This window comes from Populus nigra, chromosome 10 (genome assembly GCF_951802175.1).
Source record: "Populus nigra chromosome 10, ddPopNigr1.1, whole genome shotgun sequence".
Classification (NCBI taxonomy): domain Eukaryota; kingdom Viridiplantae; phylum Streptophyta; class Magnoliopsida; order Malpighiales; family Salicaceae; genus Populus; species Populus nigra.
The window spans coordinates 8,691,409-8,708,366 of NC_084861.1; the positions used below are offsets into that span (position 1 = coordinate 8,691,409).

General features: G+C 33.7%; 2 protein-coding genes and 1 pseudogene across 2 annotated transcripts; 1 reads left to right on the forward strand and 2 right to left on the reverse strand.

Moving 5' to 3' along the window:
• Positions 1–2,321: 2,321 nt before the first annotated feature.
• LOC133704365 (LOB domain-containing protein 42-like) lies at positions 2,322–3,501 on the forward strand. Its single transcript, XM_062129175.1, has 2 exons — positions 2,322–2,649; positions 2,735–3,501. The coding sequence occupies exons 1-2, from the start codon at positions 2,460–2,462 to the stop codon at positions 3,277–3,279; spliced, it is 735 nt and encodes a 244-aa protein (XP_061985159.1). The 5' UTR covers positions 2,322–2,459; the 3' UTR covers positions 3,280–3,501.
• Positions 3,502–8,519: 5,018 nt separating this feature from the next.
• On the reverse strand, positions 8,520–9,262 carry LOC133705269 (uncharacterized; annotated as a pseudogene).
• A 3,305-nt stretch (positions 9,263–12,567) lies between these two features.
• LOC133704124 (zinc finger protein CONSTANS-LIKE 16-like) lies at positions 12,568–14,969 on the reverse strand. The gene is made up of 2 exons (XM_062128876.1): positions 13,596–14,969; positions 12,568–13,063 (listed from the first exon to the last, which is right to left on the reverse strand). The coding sequence occupies exons 1-2, from the start codon at positions 14,694–14,696 to the stop codon at positions 12,830–12,832; spliced, it is 1,335 nt and encodes a 444-aa protein (XP_061984860.1). The 5' UTR covers positions 14,697–14,969; the 3' UTR covers positions 12,568–12,829.
• Positions 14,970–16,958: the final 1,989 nt, after the last annotated feature.

Genomic DNA, 16,958 nt, shown 5'->3' on the forward strand with positions numbered 1-16,958 from the left:
TATTAATAATTTTTAATTATAATATTTTAGATTTAATTATAATTACATCATGATATAAATAATACTTCATGAAAAAAGTTTTTTTATTGTCTCATTAAACCATTTACAATTTCATCACGTACAAAACCCATTCAAAAAGACCTTTGGTATCCATGAATTTTTGAGCGTATAACAATGTCAATTAAAAAATTATCAGGAACAAAATTGAAATTGTAAATAAATTTTGTAAATGTCGCGTCATCATATGATCTTCTTTCAAAGTAATTATGTAGTGTCATTGATGTCACTACAATCTAAACTTGCGATTTGTATGGATAAACAGACATGTTTTGTAAAATTATCAACCTTTATTTCCATACTCTAAAAGAACAATCTATCACATTACTTAAAGTCTCAAGATCCAACCTCTTCTTTATTGTTTATAAAAAATTCCATTGACTCATGACTTTATTATTATACAAAATTAAGCTAAGTCAGAAAGAAGAAGTTGCACAAAACCAAGCAAATCATTTGTGTCAATTTTAAACTTACTTAAAGTTGTTGGGATAAATAATAATAAAAAGATTTAATATTATAATCTCCAATCATTTATATCTTACAAAATTAATTATTTCAATCTCTAAATTATTTCAATTTATATTTTAAAAATAATTATTCTAAAAAAGGTGAAGAAACTGCCTATTTAAAAAGGCAAAACAAAATCTTAATATTCTAATTTTTTATTGGGTAAATCAGAAACCATATTATTTAATAAACAACTAATTAAACAAAGCAAATTGACGAAAGAACAAAAGACAGAGTGCTAAGACGAGTAAAGAGGGTTGGTGGTGCATAATTCGAGTCACTTTTGACATATCCTTCATACAAGATGACAAAGTCCATACTGTAAAATAGATCTTATCATTCTAAGAAAATATTAGGACATATCCTTGGGTATTCAAATTCCTTAGCTTCTAAGTATGAATAATTTATTTTTAACAAGATTTAAGAGGAAAAAACATGCACATTGTCGGCATGAAAACCTAGTAGTGCACATGGTTAATTAACCTACTTCACAACACCCAAAGTTCATAATATTGTAAATAAAAACAATCAACAACATCCAAACTTTAATTTTTGTGTAATTAAAACAAGTTTTGTAGTTAAAGATATGTAAAGAAAGAAACACATTATCTACTTCACAACACCTTCTCTTCTTGTTTCCATACCAGTTTTCAGGGTTCTCTTGTTGTTATGCCTCCAAAACCAACACAGATCTGTAAGCAAATTCTGCAAGAACGGATTTCACTATAAGAAACAATAACAAAATTGTAGTTTAATTCTTTTTTATTCTGCAACTACAAAACAAAAAAATGTCAGATTAGGTTTTAATTTTGAAGAATAAAAGAAAGAAAGAAATGCTCATTGTGTAAGCAATAAACATCACTTAATCAAATATCTTTTTAAATAGATCTATAAGATCATTACCTTGGAAAAACTTATAAGGCAAAAAAAAGGAAGGAAAAATAATTTTGACAAATGAGGAAAGGAAATGGTTGGAGAAGATAGAGCTTTGGAATTTTAGGGAGAGAGATGATGGATTTACCCAATCAAAAAACCATTGCAAGATATTTTTTTCAATGGTTTTTATGATGAAAAATTATTGATGTAATGAACCATTGCAGGGTGGTACGAGAAAAAGGGTTATTCCAACAGTTTTTTTCTCTCTTATCTTCTCTATATGTGTTTTTGTCAATGGATTTAAAAAATAAGATAATACGCTTGGAGCTTATTTGTCTTACTTTTTTCGAACTAAAATTCAATCTTAATTCTTAGTGAATTCCACCAAAATAAAACACAATTTCAATCATAATCAAATATAATTTTTTGCGGTTCATTTAAAACGTATCCACAACCACACTATCAAAAATAATCTAAATCTACCATAGAAAAATTTAAAAGCTAAAATTATTTTATATTTGTCTATTCAAGCTCTTTTTTAGTATAAGAACATATAATGGGAGTCAGCTCCAATATTGAAAGAAGACTTTGTACCATCCTTTTATTCTTTGGTGGGTGAAAACACTCATTAATTAATAATTAATATTTCATTTTTTAATAGAGATTGAATATTGTGCTTTCCATAAATTTAAATGCTAAAGTGTATCGTGGTATATCTGTAATAAAATTTATGCATGTAGGGCAAAATACTAACCAAGGAAAAAGACTGGAGAATCAGAGGCTTTTCCAAGGAAAGCACCCAGCTTCCTTAACAAGAAAAGATTAGGAACAAAACCCCTGGTTTTCAGCAAATCTATTTTACTCCCAAAACACCACTCCTTCGGAAACCGCTGCGCCTTTTGCATCCCACCAACCCTTTGCCCTTAAATACTCACCTTCATCCCCTCCTTACCCATCCCTCTCTCTCCATCTCCGTACAATAAACCCCTCCTCTCTGTAAATCAGAAACATTAATAACCATGAGAATGAGCTGCAATGGCTGCAGGGTTCTCCGTAAAGGTTGCAGTGATAACTGCACCATTAGACCTTGCCTTCAATGGATCAAAACCCCTGATTCTCAAGCGAATGCCACTTTATTCTTAGCCAAGTTCTATGGTCGTGCTGGCCTCGTCAACCTCATTGAAGCCGGCCCCCCAAAACTCCGCCCAGGTATAAATTACTATTCGATCTGATTTTGTATACATATTTTTCTAGCAAATTTTAGGTCTGATTTTGTTATTGGCTTTGCATGCAGCTATATTTAGGTCATTGCTATATGAGGCGTGTGGCCGGATAGTGAATCCGGTCTATGGTTCAGTAGGCATGCTTTGGTCAGGTAATTGGGCCCAATGCCAAGCAGCCGTTGATGCGGTGCTCAAAGGGTCACCCATCATGTCATTGCCTTCCTCTTCTGAGGTTCCAGCACCACACTTGATCTCTTCTCTCAACACCTACGACATACGCCACGTGCCCAGGGACCAAGACTCTCCTGAACTAACCAAAGCCAAGAACCAGACCCGGTTCAAGCGGTCCATTGCCACCAGGCCCAATTCACAGTCTGAACCAACGAGCAGGGTTAACCCGGGTGAGTGGGGATTTCAACCGGTTCGTGATTCATGTTTGGGTCATTTGGGAAATGGGGGTAGTTATATAAAAGATGAGGATAGCATATTTTCTGTTGAAACAGTGGAGGGTTCTTTGTGGAGTCAGGTTGAACCGGACAGGTTCTTCAAGTTTAATGGACAAGGTGATGACAGTGATGTCCGTTTGGATCTGACTCTGGGTTTGGTTTCAGAGTAGTACAAGTTAAAATGGTACCTGTTCGTAGAAAATTGACTTGAGGCATGCAGGTGTGCTGCCTTAGCTTCAGCGATGCGGTTTTATAATTATTTGAACTTCTTCTGCTAGCATAAATATATTGTAGGAATAATTTATTCTTATTTAAGAAAAATCATCAAAAACTTAGAAGAAAAGACACATACAATATTAGGGATATATAATTTTACCTTTTGTTAATTTGGCGAGGAGTATGAATGTAGTTGTTTTTTTTTCTTTCAGAATCCATGAAATATATCGGATTGCTTAAATGAAATCAACAAAATATTTCATCTCGAATTTGTCTCCATCCTTTTGTTTTGTGGTCAGACTTCAGTATTAAATAATCTTTCTATGAGCTTTGCTTATTAACTAATCTTTCCAGTACCGACGTACCAGTACTTTTTTTTAGAGAAATTAATAAAAATTAGCTACTGATCGAGAACCATTATTTTCCGTTTGATTAACCTTTTATTTTAGTCACGGTGGATGATATATTATGGTGGTCGTCAAAAGAGTCATGACCATTGTGCATCAGTGCATGTATTTGGTCGTGAATTCACTCCACGTAATGTGGTGGTTCTGTAAGGATTCAGACAGCTGCCCTTCATGAATGAATCTAGGGGATTGTTTCCAGGTCTCATCGCATGTAGTGGCTATAATGCTCCAGGTGGACACAGCTCCTCTCATTTCTGCCCCCATCAATTAATTTGTTGCAGGGCCGTGACTCCTTTCACTCTCAGTCAAGGAGTATCGATTAAAGTATTTTTATTAATTTATGAAAAGTTAAATGATTGTTTTAGAGAGCAGGTATTAAAATTTTCTTTCTAACACGATATGAGATATAAGATTTATGCTGAAGAAGTAAATCTCATGATAAATAAAATAAATAAACATAAACTTATAAGTACATCTAAAAAAAAGGTTTGTTACGAGGTTTATCGGATTTTGAGCTATACAAAAAAATAATCAAATAAATCTACTTTACTGAAGAAAATTATATGTTGGGTTTTATAACGAACTGAATTTAACAATCAAAATATGATAGTGGTATGTGTTGGAAAAAAAACTAGAAAACTTCATTATTTTTAAAATAATATTTGCCTAACACTACAAATATATCTTCCTATGATCAGGCAAAACAATTTAATTCAAACCATAAAAACTTCAATCGGTATTTTAAAACCTGGACCGGCCTGGCAGGGCGACCCGGGACCCGGCTGACCCGAGCTTGGGACCGGTCCAGGTGGAGGCAAAAACATGCTCGGGAATTGGCCCGGGAAAACCCGTTCGACCCGGCGGGTTGACTCGGGACTCGGTCCCCCCGGTCAAACCCGGGTGAGACCCGGTCAAATTTTTTTTTATTTTAACTGTCATTAAACGATGTCATTTTTAGCTTTCTAAAATCAAAACGCTGAAGACTGAAGAGTGAAGAAAAATGAAGCAAAATCAGTAACCTAATTAATTATTTGAAACCCAGCTGAGGAGCAGAAAGGGAAGTCTAACTATTGATAGCTGTTGTTTCTCTGTGAAAAAGGTTTGAATCTCCTTCTTTCACTCTTTGTTTTTTATGGCCTTTAGCCTTCTATCCCTTTTCTGACGTCGAGTCGCTTCGCCCCTTAGTTTGGAGAGGCTCGACAGAGATGATTCAAATCAAGCGAAAGCAAAGGTATTCGTTGGCACCCAAGATGCTAAGGATCGAACAATTAGGAAATGAAGGAAGTCTTGCAGCTCATCTTGATTGAGACAAGTGCAAATTGCTTCGCGTTTTCTTTTCTTCTTCTCGCCTTAGGAGCACAAAAAAAGTGATTAGTACTATTAACCCAACTAACACCTGGGGCTCTGCGCACTGGGAAAACAACAACTTCAGCCATATATGGGAAATAGTACTATTTTTCACTCAGAATTGGGGAAAACAGCAACACCTGGGGCTCTACCTTTTACAGGTTGCGGGGGAAATAATGTACTCCACACTTTTTTGTGTCATCCTTTTTTCAGTTAATTTTATGTCCTTTGGTCATGACCTGAGTTGTTATTGCAGGTGAATGTTACCATTTCACCTAGGGATAATTATTGCATCGAGATTGTTCTTCGCTATTTGGCAGTAGAGGGTGATGGACTTGGATCACACCAAGTTAATGATGGTGGTGTTCTGGGTACTGTCATGGTAGCTGGCTTCAAAAGTTAGAAATTATCAATTGATTATATGATGCTTGGACTATTGAATTTTCCACTGAATATACAGTGGTGTCCATGTAGTTCTTCCTTATTTAGTTGAGGTATGATGTGAAAGCGCACCAAAGTGTGTGTTCATATGTGCACTCATGCACAAATGCATCCATAACTATTATATAAATACTCAAATTTTGTTGAAACAATTGATTTGTTGGAACTGAGTTGTTTTTTTTTTAATGGAGAGATATGAGCAGCTCATTAATTTTCTGTAATCTTCTCTGAGCATATCTACATGTTCTTGGACCTTTTGTTTAAATGGTTGGCTAACTAGGAACTCTTTTTTTTAGGTGGACCCGGGTCAACTCGGGTCAACCCATCTGATTCATGACCCGATCACTTGACCGGGTCGATGACCGGATCGGACTTCAAAACTATGACTTCAATAGAAAGCAAATCATTCTCTTTATAAGGAGATTTTTTTTTATAAAGAAATGAAGAAGAGAGGAAATTTGGGAGACATATATTAAGAAAGTTTTCCATGCACTCAAACACGCACGCACACATATATATGTTTTGAATGGTAAATTGTCAAAGACTTGTCGAGAAAAATCAAATATACAAAATTAAAAAAATTAACAGTATATTTTCGACTGATAAAAGCCCTATTAGGCTATTAGCAAAGAAAATTTAATTTGAGGAGAAAATTTTAAAATTAAATGTTTAAAGACTCAATTTAAATTTTTCAAGATTTATTTTAATTTATTGAGGGGTTAATTGCAAGAAAAAGTATTTTTTAAAGTCAAATTAGATTTTAATTGGAAGAAATTAAAATTTAGGGGTCGAATTGTAATTTTACAAGTTAATTTGGTAAAAAAGAAGCTTAATTGCATAAATATTAAAGTTTGAAGGGCAATTAAGGACTTTATTGAAGAAATCCAAAACAAAGGATTAAAATGAATATAGGTCTGAAATTGACCAAATCATGGGGTAAATTGAAAAAATTAAAAATTTGTTAGTCAATTAAGGGTCAAAATGCATAAATTCAGAACTGGTGACCAAATAGAAAAGGCAGACAACTTAGAGGCTTTTGATTGAGTTTGTAGGGGATGGAATTAAAAGTTTGAAGACGATTATGGGTGAAATTAAGAGAAATTGAAAGAATAGAGGCTCAATTGAAATTTTCCAATCCCAATTTAAAACCCTAAATGATACGTCATTCAGACTTAAAGAAGAAAATGTGAGGGACTCGTTGTTCATTCGATTAGCCTTTGTTTTTTACAGTTTTAGTTGATCGAGTTGATAACTTTAAAAATATGAATGTGAAGTTACAGACCTCCAAGTTAAGAAATATTGGATTCAAATGAAAGGTGTGCCTTGCCTCTACCATTTTCAGATGGTCTTAGACGGCGGCGGCGTCAAAATTTCTCCATCGAGGCTTTGAAAGTAGGCATTCTATTCAGTCCTGACTGTTTTGGCTAATCAAGTTGGTAACTTCAAGCATATGAATGTGGAGCTACAAACATCCAATTGAGTAAGGTTGGATTCAAATGGAAGATGTACATCCACAGTACCAACTTCAAGTGAATTCAAGCGACGATGATGTCATAATTACTCTTACGAAAACTTGAAAATGGACAACTAATCAGCCTAGTGTAACTATCATGCATAAACCAACCTGTTTTTTGTTTGTTCACGCACAAAGCCTTTTTAATGGGTCTTTATCAAGGGTTTACAATACTTCTCTCAAGATCAAGAGGTCAAAAATGGATTGTTCACACACAAAGCCTTCTTAATGAGTCTTTATCAAGGGTTTATAATACTTCTCTCAAGATCAAGAGGTCAAAAATGGATTCACTTCAAAACCCTAGTAAAATCTTATAAATATTCTCGAATCTTAGAGAAAAAAGATGAAGAAAAGAGTAGTCGTTCTAAGTATACTTTTCTAATTCAAAAATAGGTCCTTAATGGCTTGCTTCTGTTGTTTTTTATTTGTTTTTTTGTTTATATTTATGGTTATAAGCATAGTAAATGGTTTGAATATTCAACAAATAATGTTGTATTAACCTCTTTGTTGCAGTATTTTTTATTTAATGAAGTTATTTTGAAGTTATATATATATATATATATATATATATATATATATATATATATATATATATAAAAGTTGTTGTTTAGTTTTTTTATATATAAAATGTTGTTTTAGTCTTTATTTAACCTAGGTAATGCATGTTAAAGTAAGTATTTATTCTTAGCTTGTTAAAATTGTTCATGCATAAAATGAGTTTAAAAAACTAATTTTGAATTTATGTTGTATGAACATGTATGTTGTTTTAAACTAATTTTGGATTTTATTAGTTTTTTAAAATCAAATTTTAAAGGCAAAAAATGCTCATTTTTGGGCTTGATATTGGCTGTCTCATGGCTGAATTTTTGGATCATATTCTTCGTGTTTCTGATTATAACATTGCTTTGTATCCTTGGTTTGAAGTTGAAAACACCGCAGTGCTTTCGGACGAGTACAGCAGCAGCTTGAATCTCGAATCAGCAGCCGTTCGTTCTTCGAGCAGTACCTTGGACAAGTAGAAGTGCGTTAATTTTGATAGTAATAGCAGCAGCTCCTTAGAAACAATCAGCCTCAGTATCAGGTCCTTTTTAACAGCAGCTACTTTGTAACAGCAGCAGCTTTGATTTGTTTTTCACACCTGCCTTCTCCCTCCGTGACCGCTGCAGCGCGTGGCAGCAGTAGTGAACTTCACCAGCAGCTGTCCAGCATCAGTTTTTCTTAATCAAAGCCACGTTCCTAGAAGTAGCAGCCAGTGACAGTCACAGCAGTAGCCGTAGAGACAAGTCAGTTCAGCCTTGGCAGCAGCATTTACAAACCTTTCCAGCAGCAGCGTCAGTCTTTTTTCAGCAAACAGTAGCAAGTTTCTTAACGTAACAGCAGCAAAAAAAATTTAAAGCAGAAGTTCATCCTTTTTCAATAGAAGTAGCTTTGTCGAATTCGTAGCATTGATAGAATTATTGCATTGGCAGTAATTGTTTTTAAAATATCATGGCTTGAGGTAGCTATCTAAGAGAGAATGTTTTGGCAAATAAGCCAAAACATTGAAAACCTTTCTGGACACTGTAATGCTGTATTGCACTTCATCAACTTCATTATATTGCAGTAATATAGTTTTGATATCACCCATCTTGACACCTTTCTACTTCACATATTCAAGGCCACTGTCCCGTGATAGCTTAAAGGACCACTGTTTCCCAAGAGCATCTATTGCCTGGGACTCGATTGCACTTTTCCCTTCAAGTTCTGGGAAAAAGCGTAGACATCTTGTAGGGGCGCTCAGTCTAACCTCTATGTCAGTGCGAGACAAACTTTTCGAGAAGAGCTTGGTAGGTTTGCGGTAGTGCCCCTTTTAGGATGTGGCACGCCAACATGATTTAGAGGATCATGATTATTCAAATAGTGCTCCTTATTCTCAGTATTCATTTGTTCTTCGTGGAGTCCATCATCAATTTCCACAACTTCACCGCCCAATCCCACCGCAGATTCAGAGTCCTCTTCCATCTTGTCATCGCCATGAAACGCCATCGTCGTTTCGACTGATCCTTTGCCTCTGTCCGTTGCTGTATTTTGTGTCTATTTTCCTACTGATCTATGCTTGTTGCTCCGATATAGATTATTGAAAACACTAAATCCAAGCTCTAATACTAATGGTTGGAAATAAAGTATTTGGATCAACCTTCTAAACTTTATTGATTAATTTATTTTCTCACCAATATACTTATCTAACATGCTTATTATTCTGAACGCATTAATCTAATTATTATAATCTAACGAGAAATCTAATTATCTAATTAAACAAAGATTCTAATAAACTAATCTAACACAAATATTTTTTCAAGGATTCCTACCTGCACTAGAATTATAACTAATATCTAACACGAGCAAGCTTCCATATAAGAGTAGCAGAGGTGTTCGTAATTATCAGTCAATGACTGGTGGTGAAGGGGATTGAAACCTACAAAACAAATCTCCTTCATAAGTTGTGGAAAATTTCATAGTGGCAATACTTGGAAGTTAAGTAAATCTTTATGTGCATGTATATGTGTTACAAAGAGGGTATAATAAGTATTTAAAGGTTGAAGAAGAATAACTTGCGAGCTTAGAGATCGAAACTCTTTATCTAAATTAAGTTCATGAGCGTTTGTAACCTATGACCACTTGTACAAAGATAGTTGCAAGTGGGGAACTGGTTACTTTCATGAAGTGAAAGGTAGAGAATTGAAGGGGGAAAATGACATTGACATTTGGTGAGTGCTAATATATATCCTCGTCGAACTGTTTGCTACTGTCCGAACCAGTGGAGATCAATGCTTGGTGGTCTGATTGTTTCGGCTTCTTAATTTTGTTAAAATGAAAGAGGATTAGTGGAGCGTTATTGTGTATTTATTAATTCCCAATGATTGTATTCTATCTTTAATTACGAAAAAAGAAAGCCGTACGAGTTTGAGTTGGTTTGCCAAGATCGGTTCCATTAATGTTCTGCTTTAACTCTGGTTTCTTCAGTCATAATCTATCTTTTACATTGTTTTTCCTTACTGGTTTATTGAATTCGAGGTTCAAATCATATTTGTTCCTCCTTCAACAAAGAATTGCAGATATAAAGGCAAGGACCATTTCATAACCTCAGGGTACTGACTGCACAAAAATTTTACTACCCAGATGAAAGTGAAACAGTTGCAGCTATCTAGGGACTAGGCTATCGTTAATCACGCCAAGTGCCAACAGAGTGGAATGACATGATATGACACGAGTTTGCCCTTAAATTGATAGAATCCATGGTCCCCAGATCTCATCTGCTTTTCACAGCTTGGGTGTTAGGTGTCCTTTCCAGATAATAATTTACGCCACACACATACATTTGGTGCACATTTCAATTCAACGAAGAGAAAGTCTACCCTTGAAATTAACATCCCATAATCAAGCGTTTTTTCTTCTCTGATTCTTTTTTTCGTGGCTGTTAAATGTGGCATTGGTCCAATCAAAGGCAAAATTAAAATCTTTAATTGTCGTGACCTGAAGCAAATTTGTACAAGTTTGTATAGAGACAGATTCTATTACTGTATTCGGTGGTCATCTGGTAAACTTCGAGATTGATTTTATTGTATCTGATATTTTTGCAGAAAAAGTGGTTGATGAAGTTGATGCCTGACAATCTAAAATAAATAGCCAGCAACTTTACGTGGTTGTGTTTATAAAAATATAAAAATAAAATAAAAGGTTGTGCTTATGGATGAATCATGCAACCCTCAAAAGAAGAAAATTGAAGAACCGTCTTGAAAGGATGAGCTCAGCCCTTTAATTTTTTTTAAAATTTTTTTGTATTTTATCAAGTTGCACCGACATATATATAGTGATTGTGTTCTTTTCATCAACATAACCAATTAAAATTTAATAGAGTTAACTATTTAGATAATAGTTCAGTGATAAGATTTTAAAATTAAAAGGTTTATTTTTTTTATAGTCTCATATTCGAGCCCTGTGATTGTTTATATGGTAGCCACTGGAGGTTTACATAATCGTTAACTTCAGGGTTCGTGGGATTAATCGAGGTGTATGCAAGTTGGTTCGAACACTCACGTTAAACTAAAAAAATAAATTCAATAGGGTTTACTGATACAACCACTTAAAGTGTGCTGACTATTTATTTTCAATTATGCTAGTTTGTTAAATTTTTTATATGTTATTTTTTAAAAAATCTTTTTATATAAGAGGGCACGATAAATGGAGACATAAATAGAAAAATATACATAAATTTGTTTTATTTGCCATGCCAAACATAAATAATTTACATCCTTATCATCTTGTCTCCCATTGTCTTAAATTTGTCCTTGTATAACAAAATAAGTTTCCAATTACACTTGACATCTCTAATTATGTCAATTTAAGTCTCGAATGAAGTCAATCTTTAGTTAATTTTTTTTTATCAATTTATCTTTCCAAACATAAAATACGAATCACTGTCATAACAATTCACACGCAAAAATTTGTTAGATTACACGTCACAATTTGAAAGAGTAACTAATTGAAAAATAAATATTTATTTGAGATTTAAATTATTATAATTAAAAACATAGCAACTGACTGTCAGACGTTCCCTAGTACAAAGGAGGATTCGGGGCCCTTGTTATACACACACACACACACACACACACACACGCGCGCGCGCGCGCGCGCGCGCGCGCGCGCGCTCTTGTCCAAAGCTTATAATTGCCTTTCACTGTTGAGTAAAAAGGGGTGCCTGAGCGTAAGGGACCACACATTAACTTATGACTCGTCATAGTGTAGAAATAATTATTCATGTTAAAATATATATTAATAATATTTTTATTTTTAAAAAATTATTTTTGATATAGCACATTAAAATGATTCAAATTATATTAAATTTTATAAAAAAATAAAAATAAAATTTAAATTTTTTAAAAAGGGGTTGAAGCAACTTCCTAGAGACTACTTTTGTACTGCAAAGATGCTACCCATAAAACAACCGAGCACCAGGTCTCTCTCTGTCTGTCTGTATGGAGGCCATGTAGGCCAAGCGCACCTGCCGAAGGTATAATTGAGAGTATTGAGGGGTTTTTTTTTAATTATTTTTTTAGTTTTAAAAATTTATTTTTAATATTAGTATATTAAAAATATTTTAAAATATGAAATATTAACTTAAATCTTAAGAGAATTTAAAATACTTTTAAAAGTATAGTTAGATATTGGTACCAGACACCACCTCGATACATGAGCCAATCTCACTCTAGTCCCTTTCAAAATTTTACGTCAAGAAGTTCAAAGCCTAGCACATGGGCCTGGCAGAGTTGAGTCTAATACTTCCAAAATACATTTTATTGTTAAAAAAAAAAAACCAAACATGACATTATATAATTTTTCAATGGAAAAAATACCTCTGTGATGCTCAGACTGTAAACCTGTAAACGCTAGAGAGTAGATTTTAAAAGTTTTTTGAGAAAAGAGACTAGCATTTTGAAAATCGACATCCATGATGAACAACACAGGTGGCCATCTTGACGTGGATCCTTCAAAAAGAAAAAAAATCAAGTCGAGAAAAGTTCTCATAATGACTGAAAAATCCACATGAAAATTTTTTCCTCTGCGCAGCAAAAGTTAGCAGGAAGGAAGGGTACCTATACAAAGTTGCCAATTGCCAATGCTCTACTACAGCACAAAAACTTATTATTTATTAAATCTGCGAAGGCCCTCAATCAGAACTCCTATGTAATGTGCATATCAGCGTCGATCGCACCGCTTGGTGCAAGCAAACTGGAACCTCGCTAGAGCAGTCCATGTTTATTTTCCTGCTAAGCTTGTCCTCTTAACAAATCTCCCTTTCATCCTGGGCCTCTTCTCTGCATTCAATTTCCTGACCTCGTATCTTATTTTCTTGGAGAACAATCTTGTTCTCCGCTTCTCTCTATACCTGGATACTCTTGCCTCTCGCCCTCCATCCACCATTGCAGGGTGTGCCCCTAGTCCACTGATCATATCTCCATAAGGATGATGAAGTTGGGCTCCACAAATACCCTAGGAGTGACGATATTACAATTGCAGTCAATCATCAACTCATCAAGTAGTTCAAAGTTCAAATCCCATTACGCAAGCAAGTCAGAGAAAACGGCAGATAAACGAGGCATTGAAACCACTAAATTATTAGGCAAATTCGGTTCGCCACTCATAGACTATAGACTAAATGATCATACAAATTTACATCATGAACTTTCAGATAAATTAACAAACAATAACCGTGATCATAGAATAAGAAAAAACCTTTTTTTTGTTTTGTTAAAGAGAACAGAGAAAAACGATTGTGTCACGTAGTATGATTAGTTAATTCATAGTCCAAATAGGTAAAGCCGAATTCATCTCATAATTTCTCCAAAACAATATATTCTCCCTCTTTTATTTGTCCAGAAAAAGGAAATGAGAAGTAACTACAGAATTTGTAATTAAATTATGTACAAAACACACACCGATGTTGAATCGCGAAATTCTATTTTAGTATTCTATTGGGTTAAAAATAAAACAAATTACCAGCAATGGAAAAAAAAAAACCTACCATGCAGTCAGGCCAACGTTCATCAGGGTCGAAATCTGGCCTGTTACCATTGGTCCAAGGAGACCCTTGGCTTGCCCAAGCGGTCATGACAGCCTCATAATCCAGACTCAGCAGTATCTTCCTCTTTGCGCCATCATCATCTTCGTATTCTCCCCTGGTGTTCTTCAAGTCTCCCTCTTCAATCCCTACCTTCTCATCTTCCTCTCCACAAGTTGCAGAAGAGTTATAGTCAAAGCTCAACTCAAAAATCCTGTCTTTTGCCATATCAGTCTCAATACCAGCATGACATTTCCTAACAGCTTTTCTTTCCACGCTTGCATTCTCTTCATCTTCAACCTTCACCTTTCCGTTCCATAATGGAAACCCTTTCACCTCGAACTCCTTTTCTTCTTTACAATCCATAAGTCCCAGCTCTTCCATCCCGAAAGACTCATTTTCAAGACCCCTGCCAAGCAAACTCTCCATATCAGCTGCAAACTCTGCAAGATCCATATCAGATGGAAGAAATCCAGGCAAACTCTCAACATCTCTCCTTTCAATAGCACCTATCAAAATCTTTGATTCGACTCCATTAGAATCAGCAACTCTTTGATCAGTACCAACATTACCACCAGCTGGCACTATTGCGCCTGCTTCATTTGAGATTGTTGTTGAAGCACATAAATCAGCAACAAAAGGGTCAAAGATTGGAACCCTATAAAGTAGATGCTCTTCTTCATTATCTTCATGCGATATTTCATCTGAACCCACTTCTGGCACGAGTGGAATTGGAATATTACTTATCGTTTCTGCAATTTTTGATTGAGACACTGCCTTGCCATGTCTTGGTGTCCTGGCTTTTCTAGTGAACCCTCCATGCCATGAGGGCACAGAATTCTCCTTTGAACATAGGTCCAAAGATTTAAGTGATGCAGTCTTTAAGCGAACCCTTTCATGCCTACGTGCTAATGGGTTCGCAGAGTGGACTGAAGAGTCACAGGCTTGGCAAAGAAATGCATCATCAGCTGCACAGTACCATCTAGCACGCTTTTTTATACAACTATCACAGGCTCTAGCAGTTTTGCCACCAACAGCGTTGGCCGAACTTTTGTTACAAATCATGAGGCTGCTGTGGTTTTATTCAAGAAACAAAATTTGAAGCCAAAAACAAGTGGGAGCGAGAAAATCAAATTGATAAAAGCTTGAGAATCGAGCAAAAGGATTCCCAGAAATTATTGGGTCTTTGGGACTTGTCTTTTAATTATTATTTTTTTGGTGATGTGTTTTCTGAGTTCCTGTACCATACAGTGGCTCGATAATTCGAGTATATAGGGGGTGTGACCCGCAAGGAGCGCTTTTGTGGTCCGATTAGCGGCAGTGGGCTTTCTTTATTCATTTTTGGATGCACTCTTGAGGAGTTCTCCACGTTGAAAGCTATTTGCACTTTTGGACCTCAACAATTCCTTATCTGAATTTTAATTGGTTGAGTTTGTAAGGAATCATCCTATTTTCGGTGTTCTAATTGGCTGCCAATCATGTCAAGGGATTTCTGGTGGGGTCAGTAGAGATAGTAAGGATGAGAACCCATCTTCAGTTCTCTCTTCTCTGTTTTGTCTGCAGTTGGAGTAGTATTTTGGGGTTTTTTTTTATAAAAAAAAAGATTTCAGACTTCAGTGTTATAATTTTTTATTTTTACTTTATTCTTTAATATTAAATTATTTTATAAGTTATACTTTATAAATTTTTTTATAATTAGTCATTTATCATTCTCATACATTTAATTTTTTTTTCTCAATTTCAACTTTCATTTAATAAAAATAATTAAATCTTCAACTAACAAAAATAGTTAAAGGGTTTAACTAATTCATTATAGTTACCATCACAAAATACTATTCATATGTTTTTTTTCTTTTCTTTTTTCTTATCTTTTTTTTTTTTAAATTTAACCCTTAAACAACATAATATATATATATATATATATATATATATATATATATATATATATATGTATATAATTTCATTGTTGTTTCAAGGATTATACTTTGTAATTTTTTTTCTTTATGTTAAGTTATATATCAATCTCATGCATTTAGTTCTTTTTTTTTTAATTTCAGCTTTTTATTAACAAAAATAACTAAAGGTACAATTAATTCACTATACACGCTCACATAATATTGTTCACTGAAATAGTGTTGTGTTTTTTTTCTTTTTCTATTTAATTTTTTTTGTTTTAATTTCAATTTTCAATAATATTATTTTAAAAAATTTTAATTTAATTTTTTAATTTTATCCTTCAATATTAGGTTGTTTTGAAAATTGTGCTTTATATTTTTTTTTAATCCTTTTGTGTTGAGTAATATTCCAGACTCATGGGTTTAGATTTTTTTTTCTTTTTCGATTTCAACCCTTAACACTAGATATTTTAAAAATGAAACTTTATAAATTTTTTTATTTGTTTTTTACGGGATTATTCTAATTTCATGACTAATGTTGCATGATTGATATGTTAACTTGACTTGACTCAAGTTAATTTTTTGGTCTTTTTTTTTAAATCATTTTTCAATATTAGATTGATTAGAAATTGATCTTCATCATTTATCTTGTTTTTTCTCTTGATTTTTTTTCTCTTTTCTTTGTGTTTGCATCTTTTTTTTTTTGTAAAAGTATTCATTTACTTTTTAATTTTGGCCTATAACATTTAATTGTTGAGAATTGAGTTTTGTATTTTTTTTTTACTTGCTTTCTATCATGTTATTCTGGTCTCATGATGTGGGTAATAGGTTTGCCGAGTTAACCCATGCTGAATTTGGCTTCTTCTTCTTCTTCTTCTTCTTCTTCTTCTTCTTTTTGTATTTTTAAATTGTTTCTTTTATGATTTTGTTCTTTTATAACAAGTCTGTTTAGAGTCGGACTTTGTAATTTCTTTTTATAGGATAGTCCTATTTTCACAATTCATGTTACAAGTTTAGTTGTTGAGAATTTAACTTTGTGATTTTTTTTTATTAAATTATCTTAGTTTCATGACCCGAGTTGCATGTTTGTCGAGTTAACTTAAGATGACTTAAATTATTATTTAATTACTTTTATTTATTTTCAATTTCATCATTTAATAATGAGAAGGTTGAGATATTGGCTTTGTATTTTTTTCAGTTTGCTTTCTAAAGAGTAATCTCGCTTTCATAACTTGAACCATGGGTTTAGTTGGCTGAGAGCTTCATAATTTTTTTTTATTTTGCTTTCTATTAAATTATTCTTATCTAATGACCTCAGTTACATATTTGTTTGGTTAACTTGAATTAAATCATATTTTATTAAAATAATTTCTTATTTGATTCTATTCTTCAACAATGAGTTGATTTAGAGATATGATTTATAAATATTTTC